Source organism: Solanum lycopersicum, chromosome 3, assembly GCF_036512215.1.
Source record: "Solanum lycopersicum chromosome 3, SLM_r2.1".
Classification (NCBI taxonomy): Eukaryota; Viridiplantae; Streptophyta; class Magnoliopsida; order Solanales; family Solanaceae; genus Solanum; species Solanum lycopersicum.
Genome location: NC_090802.1, coordinates 58,613,857 through 58,636,008, shown reverse-complemented (window position 1 = coordinate 58,636,008; position 22,152 = coordinate 58,613,857). Strand labels below are relative to the sequence as shown.

Sequence of the window (22,152 nt, the reverse complement as noted above, 5' to 3'; positions counted from 1 at the left end):
AAATTAGATGAACTAACTTATACACTATGAGTGTGTTTGGTATGAATGAAAACATTTTTTGGAAAATGTTTTTCAATTTTCTCATGTTTGGTTGGGACAAAAGTTTTGGAAAATGTTTTCCAAATCAATTCATTTTCCTCAAAATTAAGGAATATAACTTCCCTTAAAAATAAGGAAAATATTTCAAAACTCTCCTCCAATTTTAAATTAATTTTTTTTTTGGAAAAACAACAATTTTTTTTTAAAAAAATTCAATTTTAAAATTTTATTTTTTTACCCAATCCTTGACCCCCTCCCCAATCCCACGACCGGCCAGCCCCCCTCCCCAATCCCACGACCGGCCAGCCCCCCTCCCCACCCCCACCCCCTCCACAAAAATATTTTTGCTTTTTAAAAATATTTTTAACTTCAATTTTTTATTTTTAAACTCCTACCCCCCTCCCTCGACCAGCCCCCCACCCAACACCACCCCAAAAAAATTAATTTTGTTTTTTGAAAGTACTATAAAGTTCAAGGGCTAAAGGGACGGTGGGGGGGGGGGGGGGGTCTGAGGGGCATGTGCCTCGAGGGGGAGGAGGGAGGGGTGTGTGTATATTCCTCGAGGCGTGTGCCTCAAGGGCTCGGGGAGAGGGGAGGTGGTCAGCGGGGCGTGCTCCTCGAGGGCTCGGGGGGAGGAGTGGTCCTCGGTGCATGCGCCTTGAGGGCTCGGGGAGAGGGGGAGGGGTGGTCCTCGGTGCGTGCGCCTCGAGGGCTCGCGGGAGGGGGGGAGGAGGGGTCCTTGGGGCGTGCTTTACCCCTAATTTGAAACTTTTCGACACAAATCTGAATTTAGTCGGACTCCAATTTGATACCAGACATCAGATGGAAAATCAAAAAAGATATACTTACTTTATATTTTATCAACTGGACTCTTAAACTTATACTTGCACGTAATCTTTTTTATTTTAAAAATTGAAATCATTGTTTGTAAGTGTTAGATTCAAAGATGAGGTATGATATGCATCAACATAAAGTGTGATGGTGAGTATTGAAAAAGTTGAAAATTTTATTGATAAGCTAGAGAAAGCTTGAAGAATAACAAATTATTGGTCTTATGAATTTGTGAAATTAATTCAAATTTGTGATTGAGGCTCATTGACTTTGTGCTAGTGAACTTGTAGTTGAAATTTCAAATCGAATAAAGAAGAATTTCATATATTTAGTATGAATTTGGTGCTCAAACTGTAATTATATATGAGGATTGAAGAACATGACTATTTAAACATCAGAATTTATAAAAGTTAAATATTTGATTCTTTTTTAATCTTTTTGAATATTTAATATCTGATATATCACTGAAAATGACATGAATTATATGGGTAAGAGGTCGTATTACACATATGATGAGAAAAAATGTTTAAAATAAAGAGTCTTAACACATATTTCTACATTTACAAGCATTTTTTTTAGGAATTACGAAACATGTGTTATTTTTCTTATATATTAGACAATTGAACTGGCTCTTCGGAGCATTCCAAGTTCTTTGTATAGACCTTTGTAATGAATTGGGGAACCACCACGCTGAAAGGTGATTCAATCGTTTATCTTTTCAAATGATGATATGTCCATTTTTCCGTTATATCGAAATCATCTTTGTAAACCTTATTTTACAAATTTGTCTCTTTAAAAGTTATTGTCAATAACATCAGTAAGAGTTCTTATAATTGAAGTTAACCAGTACATTTTATGAGTATTAAAAAATTTTCTTCATTTTTTTTTTGTTATTTTATTTCATTTAAATTGTGTAGCTAGTTAATTAGTCTTATTTAAATTGAGGACAAATTTTATAAATTTGATTACTACGTTCTTAATCAATTTGAAATCTAATTTCACAAATAACGGCTCTTTTGTAACGACGACTTCCCTTATATTGATATTTTGTTTCCAAATTTCAAATTATTTTGAAATCTAATTTCTCTCTTCTCTTCTCTTCCTCCTCACTACCATTCTCTTTCACATTACCACTAAATTAGGCGATGAAGATGATGGTGACGAGAATAAAATTGGCAAAGGAGTAGAGATATTGCTATGTTTCTTGAATCCATTTTCGTATTCAGGTACTTTTTTTCCCCATTTTTGTCTGACTTAGGGTTAGGTTTTTTGGGGAATTTGGTTTATCAGTCATGGGTGTCATCTCTCTCTCCCGTTACTGCTTAGAATTCGGAATGAAACATACAATTTTGTTTTGCTGAAACCCTTCTTCTTGTATATTGATGAATTCAATTGAGATGACTTTGGATCTTCATCGATTCATTTCCTTCTCGTTTCTGTGTTGTTTTACCTATATGTATCTATTTTCTTTCTGTATTAATTGATGATTGTTGGATTCTGATAATTACCCAAATGATTTTCACCTCTTCAATATGAATTTCCAAACTTTTGAGTTTTGCACATATGGAATCTGAAAAAAATAAATTAATATGGAAAATTTCAATAACTAGCAGCTTCATAGAGGCAGAGTTTTTGAAAATTGATCTTAATATACATTTGGCTAGATTTTGTTGCCGTGGAGATGTTTGAGCAAAGTCCCAAAAGAATTTTTGTTTGATCACAGTGGGCTTGTTTGAAGTTAAAGGGGCAAATAGAGATGCACCAGGTTCAAATGCAAGACTCTTGGCCACAATAGTAGCAATTATTCCTATTCTATATTCCAATTAAAAAAAAAAAAATGGAATAAAATTTCAGAATTAGGGATATCTAGCTGCAGAAGAAGTACTTTGAATCAAAAGACAAGTTGGAATGTGTTGTATGTATTTTTTCTATATATGATGCCATGTGAGGGTGTAGGGTGTCTTTGTTTCTGCAAATATATTTAGTGGGGTTAAACTTGTAGTTTACTCTCTTCTCAGAACTTGCCAACGAAGATGATCCATCTTTTCTGTCGTATTGTTTGTAATGGCATTTTAATATTTACTCAGAAACTCTGCTTTTATATATGATTCTTTTTTTTTGTCTTCTTTATTCAATCATTTTTGTTTGTTTACTCTGGATCTATCTATGTGCCTAAACATGTTTAAAGTTGACTCATTTTTCATGTTCATGTGAAGATTAGTTGTATTTAGGGTCCTGAAATCACCACTACTACTATTTAGTTAACTAAAAATTATTCTACTTCACAATTATAGATCCAAGTTAGAAGAGAATTTGAAACAGAATCTGTCCTCTGGCAAGTCAGATTTGGAAACCTATGAGAAAGATTTGGAAAACCACACCAGCTTCTGTTTGTTGGATATTAATTATGGAAGGGAAGAAATGCAAGATGTTTGAAAGAAAAGCAGATTCTGTACAGAAGATTAAGGTTAGATTCTTATGACTTTTTACTTTTTGGTTGATCTTCAAGATGGAAATAGCTTGGTAAATTTCGTAGACTCATTACACGGATATTTGTACAGAAGAACCTTTTCTTTTTGCTTTTGTGTATAGGAGGGTTCTGACGATATTAATGTAGCACCAAGTTAGTGCTACATTATTTTTATTTTTTTCCTTATCAATATAAGCCTGTATAGATGGAATCTTTAGGATGAAAATGAGTTTTTCGGTTGATTTGTCTTCTTCTTTCTTTTTTGCGACTATGTCAGACCTTTTCAACGCACAAAGTTATCAATGGATTAAGGTATTCATCCAAGCCCTCCCCTGCCTCTTCCTGGTTAAGAGATTATTCATACCTCTTTCTTTGCAGCACTATTCCTTTGGAAGTAGATCACCAGTAACTCGATCACAATCTGCCTGCACATCACACATTAGAGTTTTTCAACCCATTGTAAGGTAATTACTAAACAATGTTACAACAACTTGGTTTTCTTCGAGTAGCAGAGAGATGATGACATAGGAAAAGGACCTAAAACAGTCTGATGTTGCATCTAAGGTTCAACCAGAATGTTCATGGAAAGAATGCCAAAAAAGTAATGAGCAACCTAGAACCAAGAGTTGGGAGTGTTTAGTTGTCAATTGAGACCAAGTTGAGGTGTCTAGATGTGCCACTCTTTTAATTTGAGTGCTTACTTGCCAGCTGAGACGAAGCTTTGAGTATTTGTTTATGCATTCTGATTTTTTTTTATCAAGAACTCATCTCTCTGAATATCTGCAATCCTGTTGTGTTCAACTGTTGTATATATCTATTATGGATTCACAAATTTTACAAGAGTTTGACCTCTTTGTAGCTTCAAATTGCCGGTTACGAACAATGAAAGTGGTTTGCAGTAGGTTGATGACCAGGTTCAATGGGGAATTTTAGTCAATGCCACTGTTCGCAATCTCAGTGAGTTCTCTCTCTGTCCTTGTATGTGTTCTTTTGAATTTCGGTTGAGCTAATATTTGTGTATCACCCATGACTTTGGACCATGAACTGGGTTGGTGTTTGAGTTGTTTAAGGTTACATTTGCAAATTCATGAACTGGGTTGGTGTTTTTTCTGCTTACTAGTTTCAGGATGTATCCCATGTTATTTTTTTTATATTCATTATAACAATTATAATTCTATGTGTACATACATGCATGTAGCGAATAAAAAAACGCAACAATTACAAATGAAATTATAAAATTGTGACAAAAAATCAAATGAGAAATCTTATTTTAATGTATAAAATTTATCAACGAACTGTAAATTTAGAACTTTAAATAGTAATTAGCCAATTTGCATTATATATAGTCACAAAAGATTTACTTTAGCCTAAATAAAAATACAATTAAAACAATCATAAATTTATGGAAAATCAAATTAAAGAAGTTTAATCACAATAACATCAAATGAGGAATCTTATTTTAATGTATAAAATTTATCAATAAACTGTAAATTTAGAACTTTAGATAGTAATTAATTAGCCAATTTGCATTATATATAGTCACAAAAGATTAACTTAAGCCTAAATAAAAATACAATTAAAACAATAAAAAATTTATGGAAAATCAAATTAAAGTAGTTTAATAGAGAGAAAACAGATATACAATATAAACAAAGAAAAAAACAAGCGACAACATACACATTCTTTTGAAGGCTCTAATCATAACAATATATATATTTTTTCAAGTTTTTGTAGACACTTCTCCCATAAACAATTATAATTCAAGAGACTTCTTCATTTAGTTAAAGTATGAATCAAATAGAATAATAATGATATAAGCGGCACTATTTAAACAATTGAATGAAAAAAATAACCTTAGTTAGGATACTCATGAAACAAATAAAGATGTATATGGAATATAAATAAGATAATTAGATGGTGTAAGTTATGAAGATGAATGTATTATTCCTTATCACAATGAAAAGAAAGAATACAATAACTGCAATTATTATTCAAAATAATAGTAGCAATTAAAGTTGCATCAAGTAATTTGTCTAAAATATTATCTATGAAACATTGCAAATCTTTAGTGGGCATTGATTATGGTCTTTGTATATTGATTTAACTCAATGGTCTCATAATAAAATAATTTATGTTTTAGTATAAAGAAAAATATTCAAAAAATTGGAACTATTTTTGTCTTTAAAAGGGTAGAAATGCCTAATATTTATTTATGAATATTGTCTTTCAACTTTTTGACTTTAACCAAATCTTTTAATATTTGTGGCATATAGAATGATTACTATTTATAAATAAATATTTTATAATATTTTGATTTAACACAGGATAAAATGATAATCTAATTTTATACTCTGTTGTTTAAATCTTTTTTTACCCTTCGACCAAAAATAATCTCCATAGGAAAAAAAATGGACAAATACAATGAGAACATATCACACAGTGTAATATAACACTAAAAGATTGAAGAGAAGACACCATATAAGAAAGAAAGTTTATGCATTAGGACTGAATCATATATAGCCAAAAAGAACATACACAATGAAATTAATTTTATACAATGACAGAAAATCAAAGGAATATAAAAAATATTATGAACAACATAATCTCAAAATTGTAGTCCACCTTACTTTTTTTCTATTAATATACCGACATATTATTTAAATATAACAAAAAATTATTTAATATAGAAGAAAGAATTATATAATTAACAAAACTAAAACGAGAAGCAGCAAGGAAAAAATTGTTGGCTAAATTGTGACTTACTCTTTCAATAATACGTTCATCTTAATGTCAAAATAGCACTTTCAAATGTATTATAACCATACTGTGCCATCATATAGTTTCATGCAATAGAAAAGATCAAGAAAATTTTCGAAAAAAGGGTTAGGAATATGAATTCTTGTACTTTTGAATGCTCTTGATTTGTGTTGTTATTTTCTTTCTCCATGTCTTAAATATCTATGCATTTCAATAATATGTGGAAGATGAAAATAATTCAAGTTAACTTACATTAATTGCAATGAATATGGTAAATGAAAAGATCACTCTTTTGAACTTTCATGAATAAATAGGAGTAATAGAAAGACTTTAGAAAATCTCATCGTTTGTTTTACTAATTGAAAGTCATTGACTGTATAAATTAAAACTTTCTCCCTAACTTTAAATACTTGAGAAAACTAAATAGAAGGATATGATATATACATATCATTGTGTAATTAAAATATTTATATTTAATTAAACAATAATTTTAATTTTAATTTAGTAAAAAGGCAAAATGGTAATTCAATTTTTCACTATAGAGCTTCTCACTTAATAATATATGATTTGGGTTTTATATGTGATTTTGTGGTGAAAAAGTTATTGAAGGTAGTGGTGTGTTTGGGTTGACGAAGGCAGTAGTATTTACAGATTCATTTGGGCTGCTGTTATCTTCCTGTTTGGGGTGTGTGGTGATGAATAGAGTATAGTGTTAAGTGTATGTAAATGTTGGAGCAAAAAGAGCTAGATATGTACTTTTTACTGGTAAAAAATGTCGATTGAAGGTTACATTTGCAGACTCATGCATTGAGTAGCTTTTATCTTCCTTTTTTTTTGCTGATAAATATAGTTAGATGTGTTTATATCATGAACTGGGTTGCTATGTACTTCCCATTTGCAGGGTGAGTAAGTGTTGTGTTTGCTTTATAATTAACTAGATTTTGTTTCTTGAGTATGCCAACCCTTAATGAGTATTGTAGTGTGTGATTTAGATTTTGTTAGAGCTCCAATTTCATCACTGCACTTTAAGTGGGAAACCAAGAAAATAATTAAATATTGGAGTTGGTGGATATAATACAGTTTTTGGGTAAATGCTTATTAGCTCAAGGCTAAAGGTAACAAAATTGGTGAAAGATTCTATGCTGTGTTGTGGTTCAATGTTCATTACGTATAATATTTGTATGAAAACCACTAAATAATTTCCATAATTTATCTTTTTTCGTGTATCTAAAGTCCAAATTTATCATTTCCTATTATGCATCCATATTTTTGAAATGTAGACTTTTTAAAGGGCGAGGCGGGGGGCCACAAGGCATAACACCTTGAGGTCCCGCGGAGGGGGAGGGGAGGCTTGGGACAAGGCGCCTCGAGGTCCCGAAGGGGGGGGGGGGGTAGGGGTAGTAGAGGAAGGGGGGAGAGGGAGGGGGAGGTAGAGGGGAGGGAGATAAGGGGTAGATAGGGTAAAGGGGGGGGGGGGATGAAGAAGAGGGTAGAGAGCGGTTAGGGTAGTAGAGGAAACGGGGTGGGTGGGGTAAGAGGGAAGATAAGGGGGGCTAAGGGGGGGGGGGGGTAAGTGGGGTTAGGGGAGTAGAGGAAACAGGGTGGGGTGGGCTAAGGGGGAAGCTAAAGGGGGCTAAAGGGGGGGGGGGGGTAGAGGAAACATGGTAGGTGGGCTAAATAAAGGAGGGTGGGGTAAGGGGGTAAGGGGTAGAGAGAGGGGGGGATAAGGGGAAGATGAAAAGGGGTAGGTGGGGTAAAGGAAACGGGGGTAAGAGGGAATCTCGGGGTGTGCGCCCTGAGGACTCCGAGGGGGTGGGGGTAAGGGGGTTCTCGGGGCATGCGTCCTGAGGACTCCGGGGGGGGGGGGGGGTAGGTGGGGGGAAGGGGGATTCTCAGGACGTGCGCCCTGAGGATTCGGCGGGGGGGGGGGGGGGTGGGGGGTTGAGGATCCGGGGGAGGGGGGAGGGATTCTCGGGGCGTGAGCCCTGAGGACTCCGGGGGGGTGGGGGGGGGTGGGGGGTTGAGGATCCGGGGGAGGGGGGAGGGATTCTCGGGGCGTGAGCCCTGAGGACTCCGGGGGGGTGGGGGGGGGTGGGGGGTTGAGGATCCGGGGGAGGGGGGAGGGATTCTCGGGGCGTGAGCCCTGAGGACTCCGGGGGGGTGGGGGGGGGGTGGGGAGGGTTCTCGGGGCGTGCGCCCTGAGGACTCCGGGGGGTTTGGGGGTGGGGAGGGTTCTCGGGGCGTGCGCCCTGAGGACTCCGGGGGGTTTGGGGGGGGGGGGGTTCTCGGGGCGGGCGCCCTGAGGACTCCGGGGGGTTTGGGGGGGGGGGGTTCTCGGGGCGGGCGCCCTGAGGACTCCGGGGGGTTGGGGGGGGGGGTTCTCGGGGCGGGCGCCCTGAGGACTCCGGGGGGTGGGGGGGGGGGGTTCTCGGGGCGGGCGCCCTGAGGACTCCGGGGGGTGGGGGGGGGGGTTCTCGGGGCGTGCGCCCTGAGGACTCCGGGGGGTGGGGGGGGGGGGGGGGGTTCTCGGGGCGTGCGCCCTGAGGACTCCGGGGGGTGGGGGGGGGGGGGTTCTCGGGGCGTGCGCCCTGAGGACTCCGGGGGGGGGGGGGGGTTCTCGGGGCGTGCGCCCTGAGGACTCCGGGGGGGGGGGGGGGTTCTCGGGGCGTGCGCCCTGAGGACTCCGGGGGGGGGGGGGGTTCTCGGGGCGTGCGCCCTGAGGACTCCGGGGGGTGGGGGTTCTCGGGGCGTGCGCCCTGAGGACTCCGGGGGGTGGGGGTTCTCGGGGGGTGCGCCCTGAGGACTCCGGGGGGTGGGGGTTCTCGGGGGGTGCGCCCTGAGGACTCCGGGGGGTGGGGGTTCTCGGGGGGGGGTTCTCGGGGCGTGCGCCCTGAGGACTCCGGGGGGTGGGGGGGGGGGGTTCTCGGGGCGTGCGCCTTGAGGACTCCGGGGGGTGGGGGGGGGGGGGGGGTTCTCGGGGCGTGCGCCCTGAGGACTCCGGGGGGTGGGGGTGGGGGGTTCTCGGGGCGTGCGCCCTGAGGACTCCGGGGGGTGGGGGTGGGGGGGGGGGGTTCTCGGGGCGTGCGCCCTGAGGACTCCGTGGTGTGTGGGTGTGGGGGGGGGGGTTCTCGGGGCGTGCGCCCTGAGGACTCCGTGGGGTGGGGGGGGGGGGGGGTTCTCGGGGCGTGCGCCCTGAGGACTCCGTGGGGTGGGGTGGGGGGGGGGGTTCTCGGGGCGTGCGCCCTGAGGACTCCAGGGGGTAGGGGGGGGGGTTCTCGGGGCGTGCGCCCTGAGGACTCCGTGGTGTGTGTGTGTGGGGGGGGGGTTCTCGTGGCGTGCGCCCTGAGGACTCCGTGGGGTGGGGGTGGGGGTTCTCGGGGCGTGCGCCCTGAGTACTCCGGGGGGTGGGGGTGGGGGTTCTCGGGGCGTGCGCCCTAAGGACTCCGGGGGGGGGCGGGGGGGGGGGGGGTGTTCTCGGGGCGTGCACCCTGAGGACTCCAGGGGGTGGCGGGAGGGGGGGGTTCTCGGGGCATGCACCCTGAGGACTCCAGGGGGTGGCGGGAGGGGGGGGGTGGTTCTCGGGGCATGCACCCTGAGGACTCCAGGGGGTGGCGGGAGGGGGGGGTTCTCGGGGCATGCACCCTGAGGACTCCAGGGGGTGGCGGGAGGGGGGGGGTGGTTCTCGGGGCATGCACCCTGAGGACTCCAGGGGGTGGCGGGAGGGGGGGGGGGGTGGTTCTCGGGGCATGCACCCTGAGGACTCCAGGGGGTGGTTCTCGGGGCGTGCACCCTGAGGACTCCGGGGGGTGGTTCTCGGGGCGTGCACCCCGAGGACTCCGGGGGGTGGGGTGGGGGGGTTCTCGGGGCGCGCCCTGAGGACTCCAGGGGGTGGGGGGGTTCTCGGGGCGTGCGCCCTGAGGACTCTGGGGGTGGGGGGGTTCTCGGGGCGTGCGCCCTGAGGACTCCGGGGGGTGGGGGAGGTTCTCGGGGCGTGCGCCCTGAGGACTCCGGGGGGTGGGGGAGGTTCTCGGGGCGTGCGCCCTGAGGACTCCGGGGGGTGGGGGAGGTTCTCGGGGCGTGCGCCCTGAGGACTCCGGTGGGGGGGGGGGGGGGGGTTCTCGGGGCGTGCGCCCTGAGGACTCCGGGGGGTGGGGGAGGTTCTCGGGGCGTGCGCCCTGAGGACTCCGGGGGGTGGGGGAGGTTCTCGGGGCGTGCGCCCTGAGGACTCCGGGGGGTGGGGGAGGTTCTCGGGGCGTGCGCCCTGAGGACTCCGGGGGGGGGGGGGGGGGTTCTCGGGGCGTGCGCCCTGAGGACTCCGGGGGGTGGGAGGGGGTTCTCGGGGCGTGCGCCCTGAGGACTCCGGGGGGTGGGAGGGGGGTTTCTCGGGGCGTGCGCCCTGAGGACTCCGGGGGGTGGGGGGGGTTCTCGGGGCGTGCGCCATGAGGACTCCGGGGGGAGGGAGGGGTTCTCTGGGCGTGCGCCATGAGGACTCCGGGGGGAGGGAGGGGGGGGGGGGTTCTCGGGGCGTGCGCTCTGAGGACTCCAGGGGGAGGGAGGGGGGGGGTTCTCGGGGCGTGCGCTCTGAGGACTCCGGGGGGTGGGAGGGGGGGGGGTTCTCGGGGCGTGCGCTCTGAGGACTCCGGGGGGTGGGAGAGGGGGGGGGGGTTCTCGGGGCGTGCGCTCTGAGGACTCCGGGGGGTGGGAGAGGGGGGGGGGGGGTTCTCGGGGCGTGCGCCCAGAGGACTCCGGGGGGTGGGAGGGGGGCGGGGGGTTCTCGGGGCGTGCGCCCTGAGGACTCCGGGGGGTGGGAGGGGGGGGGGGGGTTCTCGGGGCGTGCGCCCTGAGGACTCCGGGGCTTGGGGGGGTGGGGGGGTGGGGGGGGAGGTTCTCGGGTCGTGCGCCCTGAGGACTCCGGGGGGTGGGGGGGGGGGGGTTCTTGGGGCGTGCGCCCTGAGGACTCTGGGGGTTGGGGGTGGGGGGGAGGGTTCTTGGGGCGTGCGCCCTGAGGACTCTGGGGGTTGGGGGTGGGGGGGGGGGGGGGTTCGCGGGGCGTGCGCCCTGAGGACTCCGGGGGTTGGGGGTGGGGGGGGGGGGGTTCTCGGGGCGTGCGCCCTGAGGACTCCGGGGGTTTGGGGTGGGGGTGGGGGGGTTCTCGGGGCGTGCGCCCTGAGGACTCCGGGGGTTGGGGGTGGGGGGAGGGGGTTCTCGGGGCGTGCGCCCTGAGGGCTCCGGGGGTTGGGGGTGGGGGTTCTCGGGGCGTGCGCCCTGAGGGCTCCGGGGGTTGGGGGTGGGGGGAGGGGGTTCTCGGGGCGTGCGCCCTGAGGGCTCCGGGGGTTGGGGGTGGGGTGGGGGGGGTTCTCGGGGCGTGCGCCCTGTGGGCTCCGGGGGTTGGGGGTGGGGGGGGGGGGGGGTTCTCGGGGCGTGCGCCCTGTGGGCTCCAGGGGTTGGTGGTGGGGGGGTTCTCGGGGCGTGCGCCCTGAGGACTCCGGGGGGTGGGGGTGGGGGGGTTCCCGGGGCGTGCGCCCTGAGGACTCCGGGGGGTGGGGGTGGGGGGGGGGGGTTCCCGGGGCGTGCGCCCTGAGGACTCCGGGGGGTGGGGGTGGGGGGGGGGGGGTTTTCGGGGCATGCGCCCTGAGGACTCCGCGGGGTGGGGGTGGGGGGGGGGGGTTTTCGGGGCGTGCGCCCTTAGGACTCCGGGGGGTAGGGGTGGGGGGGGGGGGGGGGTTCTCGGGGCGTGCGCCCTGAGGACTCCGGGGGGTGGGGGTGGGGGGGTTCTCGGGGCGTGCGCCCTGAGGACTCCGGGGGGTGGGGGTGGGGGGGTTCTCGGGGCGTGCGCTCTGAGGACTCCGGGGGGTGGGAGAGGGGGGGGGGGGTTCTCGGGGCGTGCGCCCAGAGGACTCCGGGGGGTGGGAGGGGGGCGGGGGGTTCTCGGGGCGTGCGCCCTGAGGACTCCGGGGGGTGGGAGGGGGGGGGGGGGGGTTCTCGGGGCGTGCGCCCTGAGGACTCCGGGGCTTGGGGGGGTGGGGGGGTGGGGGGGGAGGTTCTCGGGTCGTGCGCCCTGAGGACTCCGGGGGGTGGGGGGGGGGGGTTCTTGGGGCGTGCGCCCCGAGGACTCTGGGGGTTGGGGGTGGGGGGGAGGGTTCGCGGGGCGTGCGCCCTGAGGACTCCGGGGGTTGGGGGTGGGGGGGGGGGGGGTTCTCGGGGCGTGCGCCCTGAGGACTCCGGGGGTTTGGGGTGGGGGTGGGGGGGTTCTCGGGGCGTGCGCCCTGAGGACTCCGGGGGTTGGGGGTGGGGGGAGGGGGTTCTCGGGGCGTGCGCCCTGAGGGCTCCGGGGGTTGGGGGTGGGGGTTCTCGGGGCGTGCGCCCTGAGGGCTCCGGGGGTTGGGGGTGGGGGGAGGGGGTTCTCGGGGCGTGCGCCCTGAGGGCTCCGGGGGTTGGGGGTGGGGTGGGGGGGGTTCTCGGGGCGTGCGCCCTGTGGGCTCCGGGGGTTGGGGGTGGGGGGGGTGGGGGGGTTCTCGGGGCGTGCGCCCTGTGGGCTCCAGGGGTTGGTGGTGGGGGGGTTCTCGGGGCGTGCGCCCTGAGGACTCCGGGGGGTGGGGGTGGGGGGGTTCCCGGGGCGTGCGCCCTGAGGACTCCGGGGGGTGGGGGTGGGGGGGGGGGGGTTCCCGGGGCGTGCGCCCTGAGGACTCCGGGGGGTGGGGGTGGGGGGGGGGGGGGTTTTCGGGGCATGCGCCCTGAGGACTCCGCGGGGTGGGGGTGGGGGGGGGGGGGGGGGTTTTCGGGGCGTGCGCCCTTAGGACTCCGGGGGGTAGGGGTGGGGGGGGGGGTTCTCGGGGCGTGCGCCCTGAGGACTCCGGGGGGTGGGGGTGGGGGGGTTCTCGGGGCGTGCGCCCTGAGGACTCCGGGGGGTGGGGGTGGGGGGGTTCTCGGGGCGTGCGCCCTGAGGACTCCGGGGGGTGGGGGTGGGGGGGTTCCCGGGGCGTGCGCCCTGAGGACTCCGGGGGGTGGGGGTGGGGTGGGGGGGTTTTCGGGGCATGCGCCCTGAGGACTCCGCGGGGTGGGGGTGGGGGGGGGGGGTTTTCGGGGCGTGCGCCCTGAGGACTCCGGGGGGTAGGGGTGGGGGGGGGGGGTTTTCGGGGCGTGCGCCCTGAGGACTCCGGGGGGTAGGGGTGGGGGGGGGGGTTTTCGGGGCGTGCGCCCTGAGGACTCCGGGGGGTAGGGGTGGGGGGGGGGGGTTTTCGGGGCGTGCGCCCTGAGGACTCCGGGGGGTAGGGGGGGGGGGGTTTTCGGGGCGTGCGCCCTGAGGACTCCGGGGGGTGGGGGGGGGGGGGGGGTTCTCGGGGCGTGCGCCCTGAGGACTCCGGGGGGTGGGGGTGGAGGGGTTCTCGGGGCGTGCGCCCTGAGGACTCCGGGGGGTGGGGGTGGGGGGGTTCCCGGGGCGTGCGCCCTGAGGACTCCGGGGGGTGGGGGTGGGGGGGTTCCCGGGGCGTGCACCCTGAGGACTCCGGGGGGTGGGGGTGGGGGGGGGGGTTTTCGGGGCATGCGCCCTGAGGACTCCGCGGGGTGGGGGTGGGGGGGGGGGTTTTCGGGGCGTGCGCCCTGAGGACTCCGGGGGGTAGGGGGTGGGGGTTGGGGGGTTCTCGGGGCGTGCGCCCTGAGGACTCCGGGGGGTAGGGTGTGGGGGGGTTCTCGGGGCGTGCGCCCTGAGGACTCCGGGGGGTGGGGGTGGAGGGGTTCTCGGGGCGTGCGCCGTGAGGACTCCGGGGGGTGGGGGTGGAGGGGTTCTCGGGGCGTGCGCCGTGAGGACTCCGGGGGGTGGGGGTGGAGGGGTTCTCGGGGCGTGCGCCCTGAGGACTCCGGGGGATGTGTGTGTGTGGGGGGGGGTTCTCGGGGCGTGCACCACGACTCCGGGGGGTGTGTGGGGGGGGGGTTCTCGGGGCGTGCGCCCTGAGGACTCCGGGGGGTAGGGGTGGAGGGGTTCTCGGGGCGTGCGCCCTGATGACTCCGGGGGGGTGGGGGTGGAGGGGTTCTCGGGGCGTGCGCCCTGAGGACTCCGGGGGGTAGGGGGTGGGTTTTCGGGGCGTGCGCCCTGAGGACTCCGGGGGGTAGGGGGTGGGGGTTGGGGGGTTCTCGGGGCGTGCGCCCTGAGGACTCCGGGGGGTAGGGGGTGGGGGTTGGGGGGTTCTCGGGGCGTGCGCCCTGAGGACTCCGGGGGGTGGGGGTGGGGGGGTTCTCGGGGTGTGCGCCCTGAGGACTCCGGGGGGTGGGGGTGGAGGGGTTCTCGGGGCGTGCGCCGTGAGGACTCCGGGGGGTGGGGGTGGAGGGGTTCTCGGGGCGTGCGCCCTGAGGACTCCGGGGGATGTGTGTGTGGGGGGGGGGGGGGTTCTCGGGGCGTGCACCCTGACGACTCCGGGGGGTGTGTGTGGGGGGGTTCTCGGGGCGTGCGCCCTGAGGACTCCGGGGGGTGGGGGTGGAGGGGTTCTCGAGGCGTGCGCCCTGAGGACTCCGGGGGGTGGGGGTGGAGGGGTTCTCGGGGCGTGCGCCCTGATGACTCTGGGGGGTGTGTGTGTGTGTGGGGGGGGGGGTTCTCGGAGCGTGCACCCTGAGGACTCCGGGGGGTGTGTGTGGGGGGGTTCTCGGGGCGTGCGCCCTGAGGACTCCGGGGGGTGGGGTGGGGGGGTTCTCAGGGCGTGCGCCCTGAGGACTCCGGGGGGTGGGGGGAGGGGTTCTCGGGGCGTGCGCCCTGAGGACTCCGGGGGGTGGGGGGAGGGGTTCTCGGGGCGTGCGCCCTGAGGACTCCGGGGGGTGGGGGGGAGGGGTTCTCGGGGCGTGCGCTCTGAGGACTCCGGGGGGTGGGGAGGAGGGCTTCTCGGGGCGTGCGCTCTGAGGACTCCGGGGGGTGGGGGGGAGGGCTTCTCGGGGCGTGCGCTCTGAGGACTCCGGGGGGTGGGGGGAGGGCTTCTCGGGGCGTGCGCTCTGAGGACTCCGGGGGGTGGGGAGGAGGGCTTCTCGGGGCGTGCGCCCTGAGGACTCTGGGGGGTGGGGGGTGGTTCTCTGGGCGTGCGCCCTGAGGACTCCGGGGGGTGGGGGGGAGGGTTCTCGAGGCGTGCGCCCTGTGGACTCCGGGGGGTGGGGGGGGGGGTTCTTGGGGCGTGCGCCCTGAGGACTCCGGGGGGTGGGGGGGTGGTTCTCTGGGTGTGCGCCCTGAGGACTCCGGGGGGTGGGGGGGAGGGTTCTCGAGGCGTGCGCCCTGTGGACTCCGGGGGGTGGGGGTGGGAGGGTTCTCGGGGCGTGCGCCCTGTGGACTCCGGGGGGTGGGGGTGGGGTGGGGGGGGGGGGGGGGGGGGTTCTCGGGGCGTGCGCCTTAAGGACTCCGGGGGGTGGGGTGGGGGGGTTCTAGGGGTGTGCGCCCTGAGGACTCCGGGGGGTGGGTGGGTTCTCAAGGTGTGCGCCCTGAGGACTCCGGGGGGTGGGTGGGTTCTCGGGGCGTGCGCCCTGAGGACTCCGGGGTGGGGGTGGGTTCTCGGGGCGTGCGCCCTGAGGACACCGGGGTAGGGGTGGGTTCTCGGGGCGTGCGCCCTGAGGACTCCGTGGTAGGGGTTGGTTCTCAGGGCGTGCGCCCTAAGGACTCCGGGGGTGGGTGGGTGGGTTCTCGGTGCGTGCGCCCTGAGCACTCCGGGGGGTGGGGGTGGAGGGTTCTCGGGGCGTGCGCCCTGAGGACTCCGGGGGGTGGGGGTGGGGGGGTTCTCGGGGCGTGCGCCCTGAGGACTCCGGGGGGTGGGGGTGGGGGGGTTCTCGGGGCGTGCCCCTGAGGACTCCGGGGGGTGTGGGGGTTCTCGGGGCGTGCACCCTGAGGACTCCGGGAGTGGGGGGGGGGGGTTCTCGAGGCGTGCGCCCTGAGGACTCCGGGGGGTGGGGGGGTGGCTCGGGGCGTGCGCCCTGAGGACTCCGGGGGGTGGGGGGGAGGGGTTCTCGTGGCGTGCGCCCTGAGGACTCCGGGGGGTGGGGGTGGTTCTCGGGGCGTGCGCCTTGAGGACTCCGGGGGGTGGGGGGGTGGTTCTCGGGGCGTGCGCCCTGAGGACTTTGGGGGGTGGGGGGTGAGGGTTCTCGGGGCGTGCGCCCTGTGGAATCCGGGGGGTGGGGGTTGGATGGTTCTCGGGGCGTGCGCCCTGTGGACTCCGGGGGGTGGGGGTGGGGTGGGGGGGTTCTCGGGGTGTGCGCCCTGAGGACTCTTGGGGGTGGGTGGGTTCTCGGGGCATGCGCCCTGAGGACTCCGGGGTGGGATGGGGGGGTTCTCGGGGTGTGCGCCCTAAGGACTCCGGGGGGTGGGGGGGAGGGGTTCTCGGGGCGTGCGCCCTGAGGACTCCGGGGGGTGGGGTGGGTTCTCGGGGCGTGCGCCCTGAGGACTCCGGGGGGTGGGGTGGGTTCTCGGGGCGTGCGCCCTGAGGACTCCGGGGGGTGGGGTGGGTTCTCGAGGGGGGTTCTCCTGGCGTGCGCCCTGAGGACTCCATGGTGGGGGTGGGGGGTGGGGGGTTCTCGGGGTGTGCGTCCTAAGGACTCCGGGTTGGGGGTGGGGGGTGGGGGGGTTCTCGGGGCGTGCGCCCTGATGACTCTGGGGTGGGGGTGGGGGGTGGGAGGGTTTTCGGGGCGTGCGCCCTAAGCACTCCGGGTTGGGGGGGGGGGTTCTCGGGGCGTGCGCTCTGAGGACTCTAGGGTGGGGGTGGTGGGGTTCTCTGGGCGTGCGCCCTGAGGACTCCGGGGTGTGTAGGGTTCTCGGGGCGTGCGCCCTGAGGACTCTGGGGTGGGTAGGGTTCTCGGGGCGTGCGCCCTGAGGACTCCGGGGTGGGTGGGTGGGTGGGTGGGGTTCTCGGGGCGTGCGCCCTGAGGACTCTGGGGTGGGTGGGTGGGGGGGGGGGTTCTCGGGGCGTGCGCCCTGAGGACTCTGGGGTGGGTGGGTGGGTGGGGGGGTTCTCGGGGCGTGCGCCTTGAGGACTCTGGGGTGGGTGGGTGGGGGGTTCTCGGGGTGTGCGCCCTGAGGACTCCGGGGGGTGGGGGGGAGGGATTCTCGGGGCGTGCGCCCTGAGGACTCCGTGGTGGGGGTGGGGGGTTCTCGGGGCGTGCGCCCTAAGGACTCCGGGGTTGGGGGGGGGGGGGGGTTTTCGGGGCGTGCGCCCTGAGGACTCTGGGGTGGGGGTGGGGGGTGGGGTTCTCGGGGCGTGCGCTCTTAGGACTCCAGGGTGGGGGTGGTGGGGTTCTCGGGGCGTGCGCCCTGAGGACTCCGGGGTGGGTAGGGTTCTCGGGGTGTGCGCCCCTGAGGACTCCGGGGTTGGTGGGTGGGTTGGGGGGTTCTCGGGGCGTGCGCCCTGAGGACTCTGGGGTGGGTGGGTGGGTTGGGGGGGTTCTCGGGGCATGCGCCCTGCGGACTCTGGGGTGGGTGGGGGGGAGGTTCCCGAGGCGTGCGCCCTGAGGACTCTGGGGTGGGGGGGGGGGGGGGGTTCTCGGGGCGTGCGCCCGGAGGACTCTGGGGTGGGGGGGTTCTAGGGCGTGCGCCCGGAGGACTCTGGGGTGGGGGGGTTCTCGGGGCGTGCGCCCTGAGGACTCTGGGGTGGGGGGGTTCTCGGGGCGTGCGCCCGGAGGACTCTGGGGTGGGGGGGTTCTCGGGGCGTGCGCCCGGAGGACTCTGGGTGGGGGGGTTCTCGGGGCGTGCGCCCGGAGGACTCTGGGGTGGGGGGTGGGGTGGGGGGTGGGGGGTTCTCGGGGCGTGCGCCCTAAGGACTCTGGGGTGGGGGGGGGGGGGGTTCTCGGGGCGTGCGCCCTGAGGACTCTGGGGTGGGGGGTGGTGGGGTTCTCGGGGCGTGCGCCCTGAGGACTCCGGGGTGGGGGTTCTCGGGGCGTGCGCCCTGAGGACTCCGGGTTGGGGGTTCTCGGGGCGTGCGCCCTGAGGACTCCGGGGTGGGGGTTCTCGGGGCGTGCGCCCTGAGGACTCCGGGGTGGGGGATGGGGGGGTTCTCGGGGCGTGCGCCCTGGAGCTCAAGTAAACACTGGAAATGTACAGTACAACATGCAAGGAAGCACTCACAGTACAACAAAAGGTAGGGAATTGTGCTCCTTTGTGATTTGTATCAATGACTTAACCTGATGTCAATTCTAGGCGACAGAACTCCAGCGTTGGAAAACAGAAGAATAGAAGAGGCAAGATTTGCAGAAGAACCTGTATTAGCAATTGCAGAGAAAGAAAAGGCAAAATCTAGAGCAGCCGTTGAGCAAGTGGAGGCAGCTCAGAGGCTTGCAGAACTACAATCTCAGAAGAGAATTAATGCAGAAATTAAAGCTCTAAAGAAGCAGAAGAGAGCTTTCAAATTCAGATTTAAGATATACAAGGTATTCGATAGATGAGATTGAATCTGCAACGAACTACTTTGCTGATTCTAATAAAATTGGAAGAGGTTATGGACTAGTCTACAAGTGTTACATGGACCACACACATGTTGCTGTTACGGTCCTTCACCCCGATGCAGCTCATGGAAGACAACCGTTTCAACAAGAGGTATAAAACCAATAATACTTATTAATTCTTCCAGATGTACTTAAGAAGAAGAAGAATAGTGTTCCTTGATACCAACATTCCAATGACTTCTTCCATAAAACCTATTAAAGCTATAGTGAATTGAATGATGTGTAAAATATAATTGTCAGTAGATAAATAATGCAAAAAACTACTGAAAATTTTAATTTTTAAATTTATGAATGTTTAGAATAATTTTTATACATCATGTATCGTTATAAGTATATTCAACTTTTTAAGTATATCGTAATATATAGTTAGTGTTTACTCTCGATGATTTTTGTTTATATTTATTGTAAACTAATTATTTTATTATATATATTTTAAATTATTCCTTGAGAATTTGACCCGTTATGACCACCACGAGTTTTTGCTCATGTCTTATAGGTTGACCCAAGAAAATATTAATTTTTTGACAGTAAATATAAAATAAAATCATTTTTATTACAATGCAAGATTTCAGATGGGAAAAATAGTACTGTAGTATCATATTAGAAGTAAATAAATAATGTACAGAAATAATTTCGCAAACCTATTTTGTTTTTGTTTTTTATTTTTTTTAATTTCAGAACCAAATTTTACAAAATTCAAATATCATTTTTATAGTGAACTTTAACTGAACATGTTGGTTGATTTTTTGCAGCAAGGAGTTGACAGAAGCTGTTTCCCCTCAAACACCAGTCTCGTTTTGTATAATTAGTTCCTTCATGATAGTCGCCGCGGCGTCGCCACCTATTTCCCCGCCATATTTGAACTCAAATCCCGGCAGTTTCCGAGATCGAAAGCAGCTTCTCTTCAAGTTACAGAAATGCAAAAGCATTCAACATGCTGCTCCAATTCATGCGCATATAATAAAAAACGGCAATCCCAATGACCCCTTTATTATATTCGAGCTTCTTCGTATTTGTTCTAGATGCTGCTCCATTGAATATGCTTCCAAGATTTTCCGGAAAATCCCCGACCCTAATGTATTTATCTATACTGCTTATATTGAAGTGCTTGTGTCTTCAGGGGCTTACTCTGATGGAATTAGAACTTATTTTCAAATGATTAAGGATTTTATTTTACCTGATAATTATATAATCCCTTTGGTTCTTAAGGCATGTGGGTGTGGATTAGATTTAAAGAGCGGTCAGCAAATCCATTGCCAGGTTATGAAATTGGGATTGAGTTTGGACAGGTTCGTGAGGGTAAAGTTAATGGAACTTTATGGAAAATGTGGAGAGTTTAATGATGCAAAGAAGGTGTTTGATGAAATTCCTCAAAGAGATGTTGTTGCCTCCACGGTTATGATATCGTGTTATCTTGATCATGGACTAGTGAGTAAGGCGATGGATGAGTTTCGGGTGGTTTCTACGAAGGATAATGTCTGCTGGACTGCTATGATTGATGGGTTGGTTAAAAATGGTGAAATGAATTATGCATTGGAGTTGTTCAGGGAAATGCAGATGGCGGGTTTAAAGCCCAATGAAGTTACGATTGTCTGCGTTCTATCTGCTTGTGCGCAGTTGGGAGCATTAGAGCTTGGTAAATGGGTTCATTCGTATGTGGAGAAGTACAACATTGAAGTTAATCATATAGTTGGATCAGCTTTAGTGAATATGTATTCGAGATGTGGGGATATCGATGAGGCAGCTAGTCTTTTTGAAGAGTTGAAAGCTAGAGATGTAACCACTTATAATTCTATGATTGTGGGGTATGCATTGAACGGGAAGAGTATCGAAGCTATCAAAGTATTCCAGAGAATGAAACGTGAAGGAGTTAAACCGACAAGTATTACCTTTTCTGGTGTTCTGAATGCCTGCAGTCATGGCGGGTTAGTGGACATTGGGTTCGACATCTTTGAGAGTATGGAAACTGAATATGGAGTTGAACGACGAATTGAACATTACGGATGTATGGTTGATCTTCTTGGTCGTGTAGGACGTCTTCAGGAGGCTTATGATTTTATACAAAAAGGCAATATCGCTCCAGACAATATAATTTGGGGATCGTTGTTAAGTGCTTGTAGAATCCATAAAAACTTCAAGCTAGGTGAAAGGGTTGCTAAGATTCTACTGGAGTATGGTGCTGCTGATTCTGGAACGTATATTCTTCTGTCTAATGTCTATGCTTCGCGAGGTAAATTTAAGGAAGCAGCACGAGTGAGAGCGAGGTTGAGAGAAGAAGGTGTCCAAAAGGAACCAGGTTGCAGTTCAATTGAAGCGAACAATGAGATCCATGAGTTCCTTTTGGGAGACATTAGACATTCTGAAAGGGAAGCAATATACAGTAAACTGAAGGAGCTGAACGATATGCTGGAATCTGAAGATTATGCTCCAGCAACCGATGTCATCTCACAAGACATTGAAGAACACGAGAAAAGATGGGCGTTGAGCATACATAGCGAAAGACTTGCAATATGCTATGGCTTGATCTCAACCAAACCGTGTACCACAATAAGAGTTGTAAAAAATCTTAGAGTTTGCAATGACTGCCATTCAGTTATTAAGCTTATATCTAAGATCACAGGGAGAAAAGTTGTTGTAAGAGATCGGAATAGGTTTCACCATTTTGAAAATGGTGTTTGTTCTTGTGGTGACTACTGGTAAACATAACATATTTTTTATTAATGAAAATGGCTTCATGGGATTCAACCAATTGTCTTGATCGTTGAATATCATTGAGAAATAGGAATCCGGGTTGTTTCATACTATTATTTCTAGTGTGGAAGGATTCAATCATCCCCTTTGGTATCGTATTGAACAAAAATGGTGACTTTGTTTCTCCATTGATCAAGAATTTCTATTTTTTGGAAGTATTATGATTGTCCGATAAGAAAAATGAACAATTTGAAGACCTATTGATTCTAACAACTAATTGCAGAGTTGATCATTCAGACCTTCCTCTCTAAATTTAGTGAATCCGAACCCAAGCCGAGCTACAATGATAGCACTCTTCTACGAGTCTTTTGAAAAAGGTTACATGTTCTAGGAAAAATGCACAAGTACTTTCAATCTATGCCCGATATTTCAGAAACACGTTTATAATTTAATTATTCTAAACTTTATCTAAGAATTCAGGTTCTCATAAATCTCAAATTCGAATTCTCTTAGAATATAGAATCACATTTCTTAGGATTTATCTGTCTATGACAAAATAGTGTACACTCTTTTTTTTAAAAAAAGAGAGAATCTTCATAAGCATAAAATACTCACAAAAAGTTAAAACACGAGACTACCTTTATGCTTCTCTATCTCAACTTTTTCTGCATTTTTCTACGCTCCAACGATTAACATCAAACATGACCCCACATATTTTCTCAATTTTGAAATTTCCAATTATGACTTACCAAATTAAGACTACTAGATATATTACAAATAGAGAGAATGATGTATTGTGCCAAACAAAACATTGAATTTATCTTAGGGGTTCAATACATTGACTAGAAATATTTGATATTGGAGAATTTCAAAATACATGGACATATTATTGAAATATACACTACATA

The 22,152-nt window shown here is 53.6% G+C and overlaps 1 protein-coding gene across 1 annotated transcript; it reads left to right on the top strand.

The window, feature by feature from the left end:
* Positions 1-1,937: 1,937 nt before the first annotated feature.
* LOC101265323 (putative pentatricopeptide repeat-containing protein At5g59200, chloroplastic) lies at positions 1,938-21,416 on the top strand. The gene is made up of 5 exons (XM_069295226.1): positions 1,938-2,096; positions 3,165-3,337; positions 4,200-4,297; positions 18,249-18,644; positions 19,306-21,416. Exons 4-5 carry the CDS (start codon positions 18,583-18,585, stop codon positions 21,251-21,253), a joined length of 2,010 nt encoding a protein of 669 aa, XP_069151327.1. The 5' UTR covers positions 1,938-2,096; positions 3,165-3,337; positions 4,200-4,297; positions 18,249-18,582; the 3' UTR covers positions 21,254-21,416.
* Positions 21,417-22,152: the final 736 nt, after the last annotated feature.

Coding starts and splice junctions, on each gene's coding strand:
- LOC101265323 (XM_069295226.1), top strand. CDS start 18,583: ATGTTGCTGTTACGGTCCTTCACCCCGATGCAGCTCATGGAAGACAAC. Junction 18,645..19,305: donor GACAACCGTTTCAACAAGAG/GTATAAAACCAA, acceptor GATTTTTTGCAG/CAAGGAGTTGACAGAAGCTG.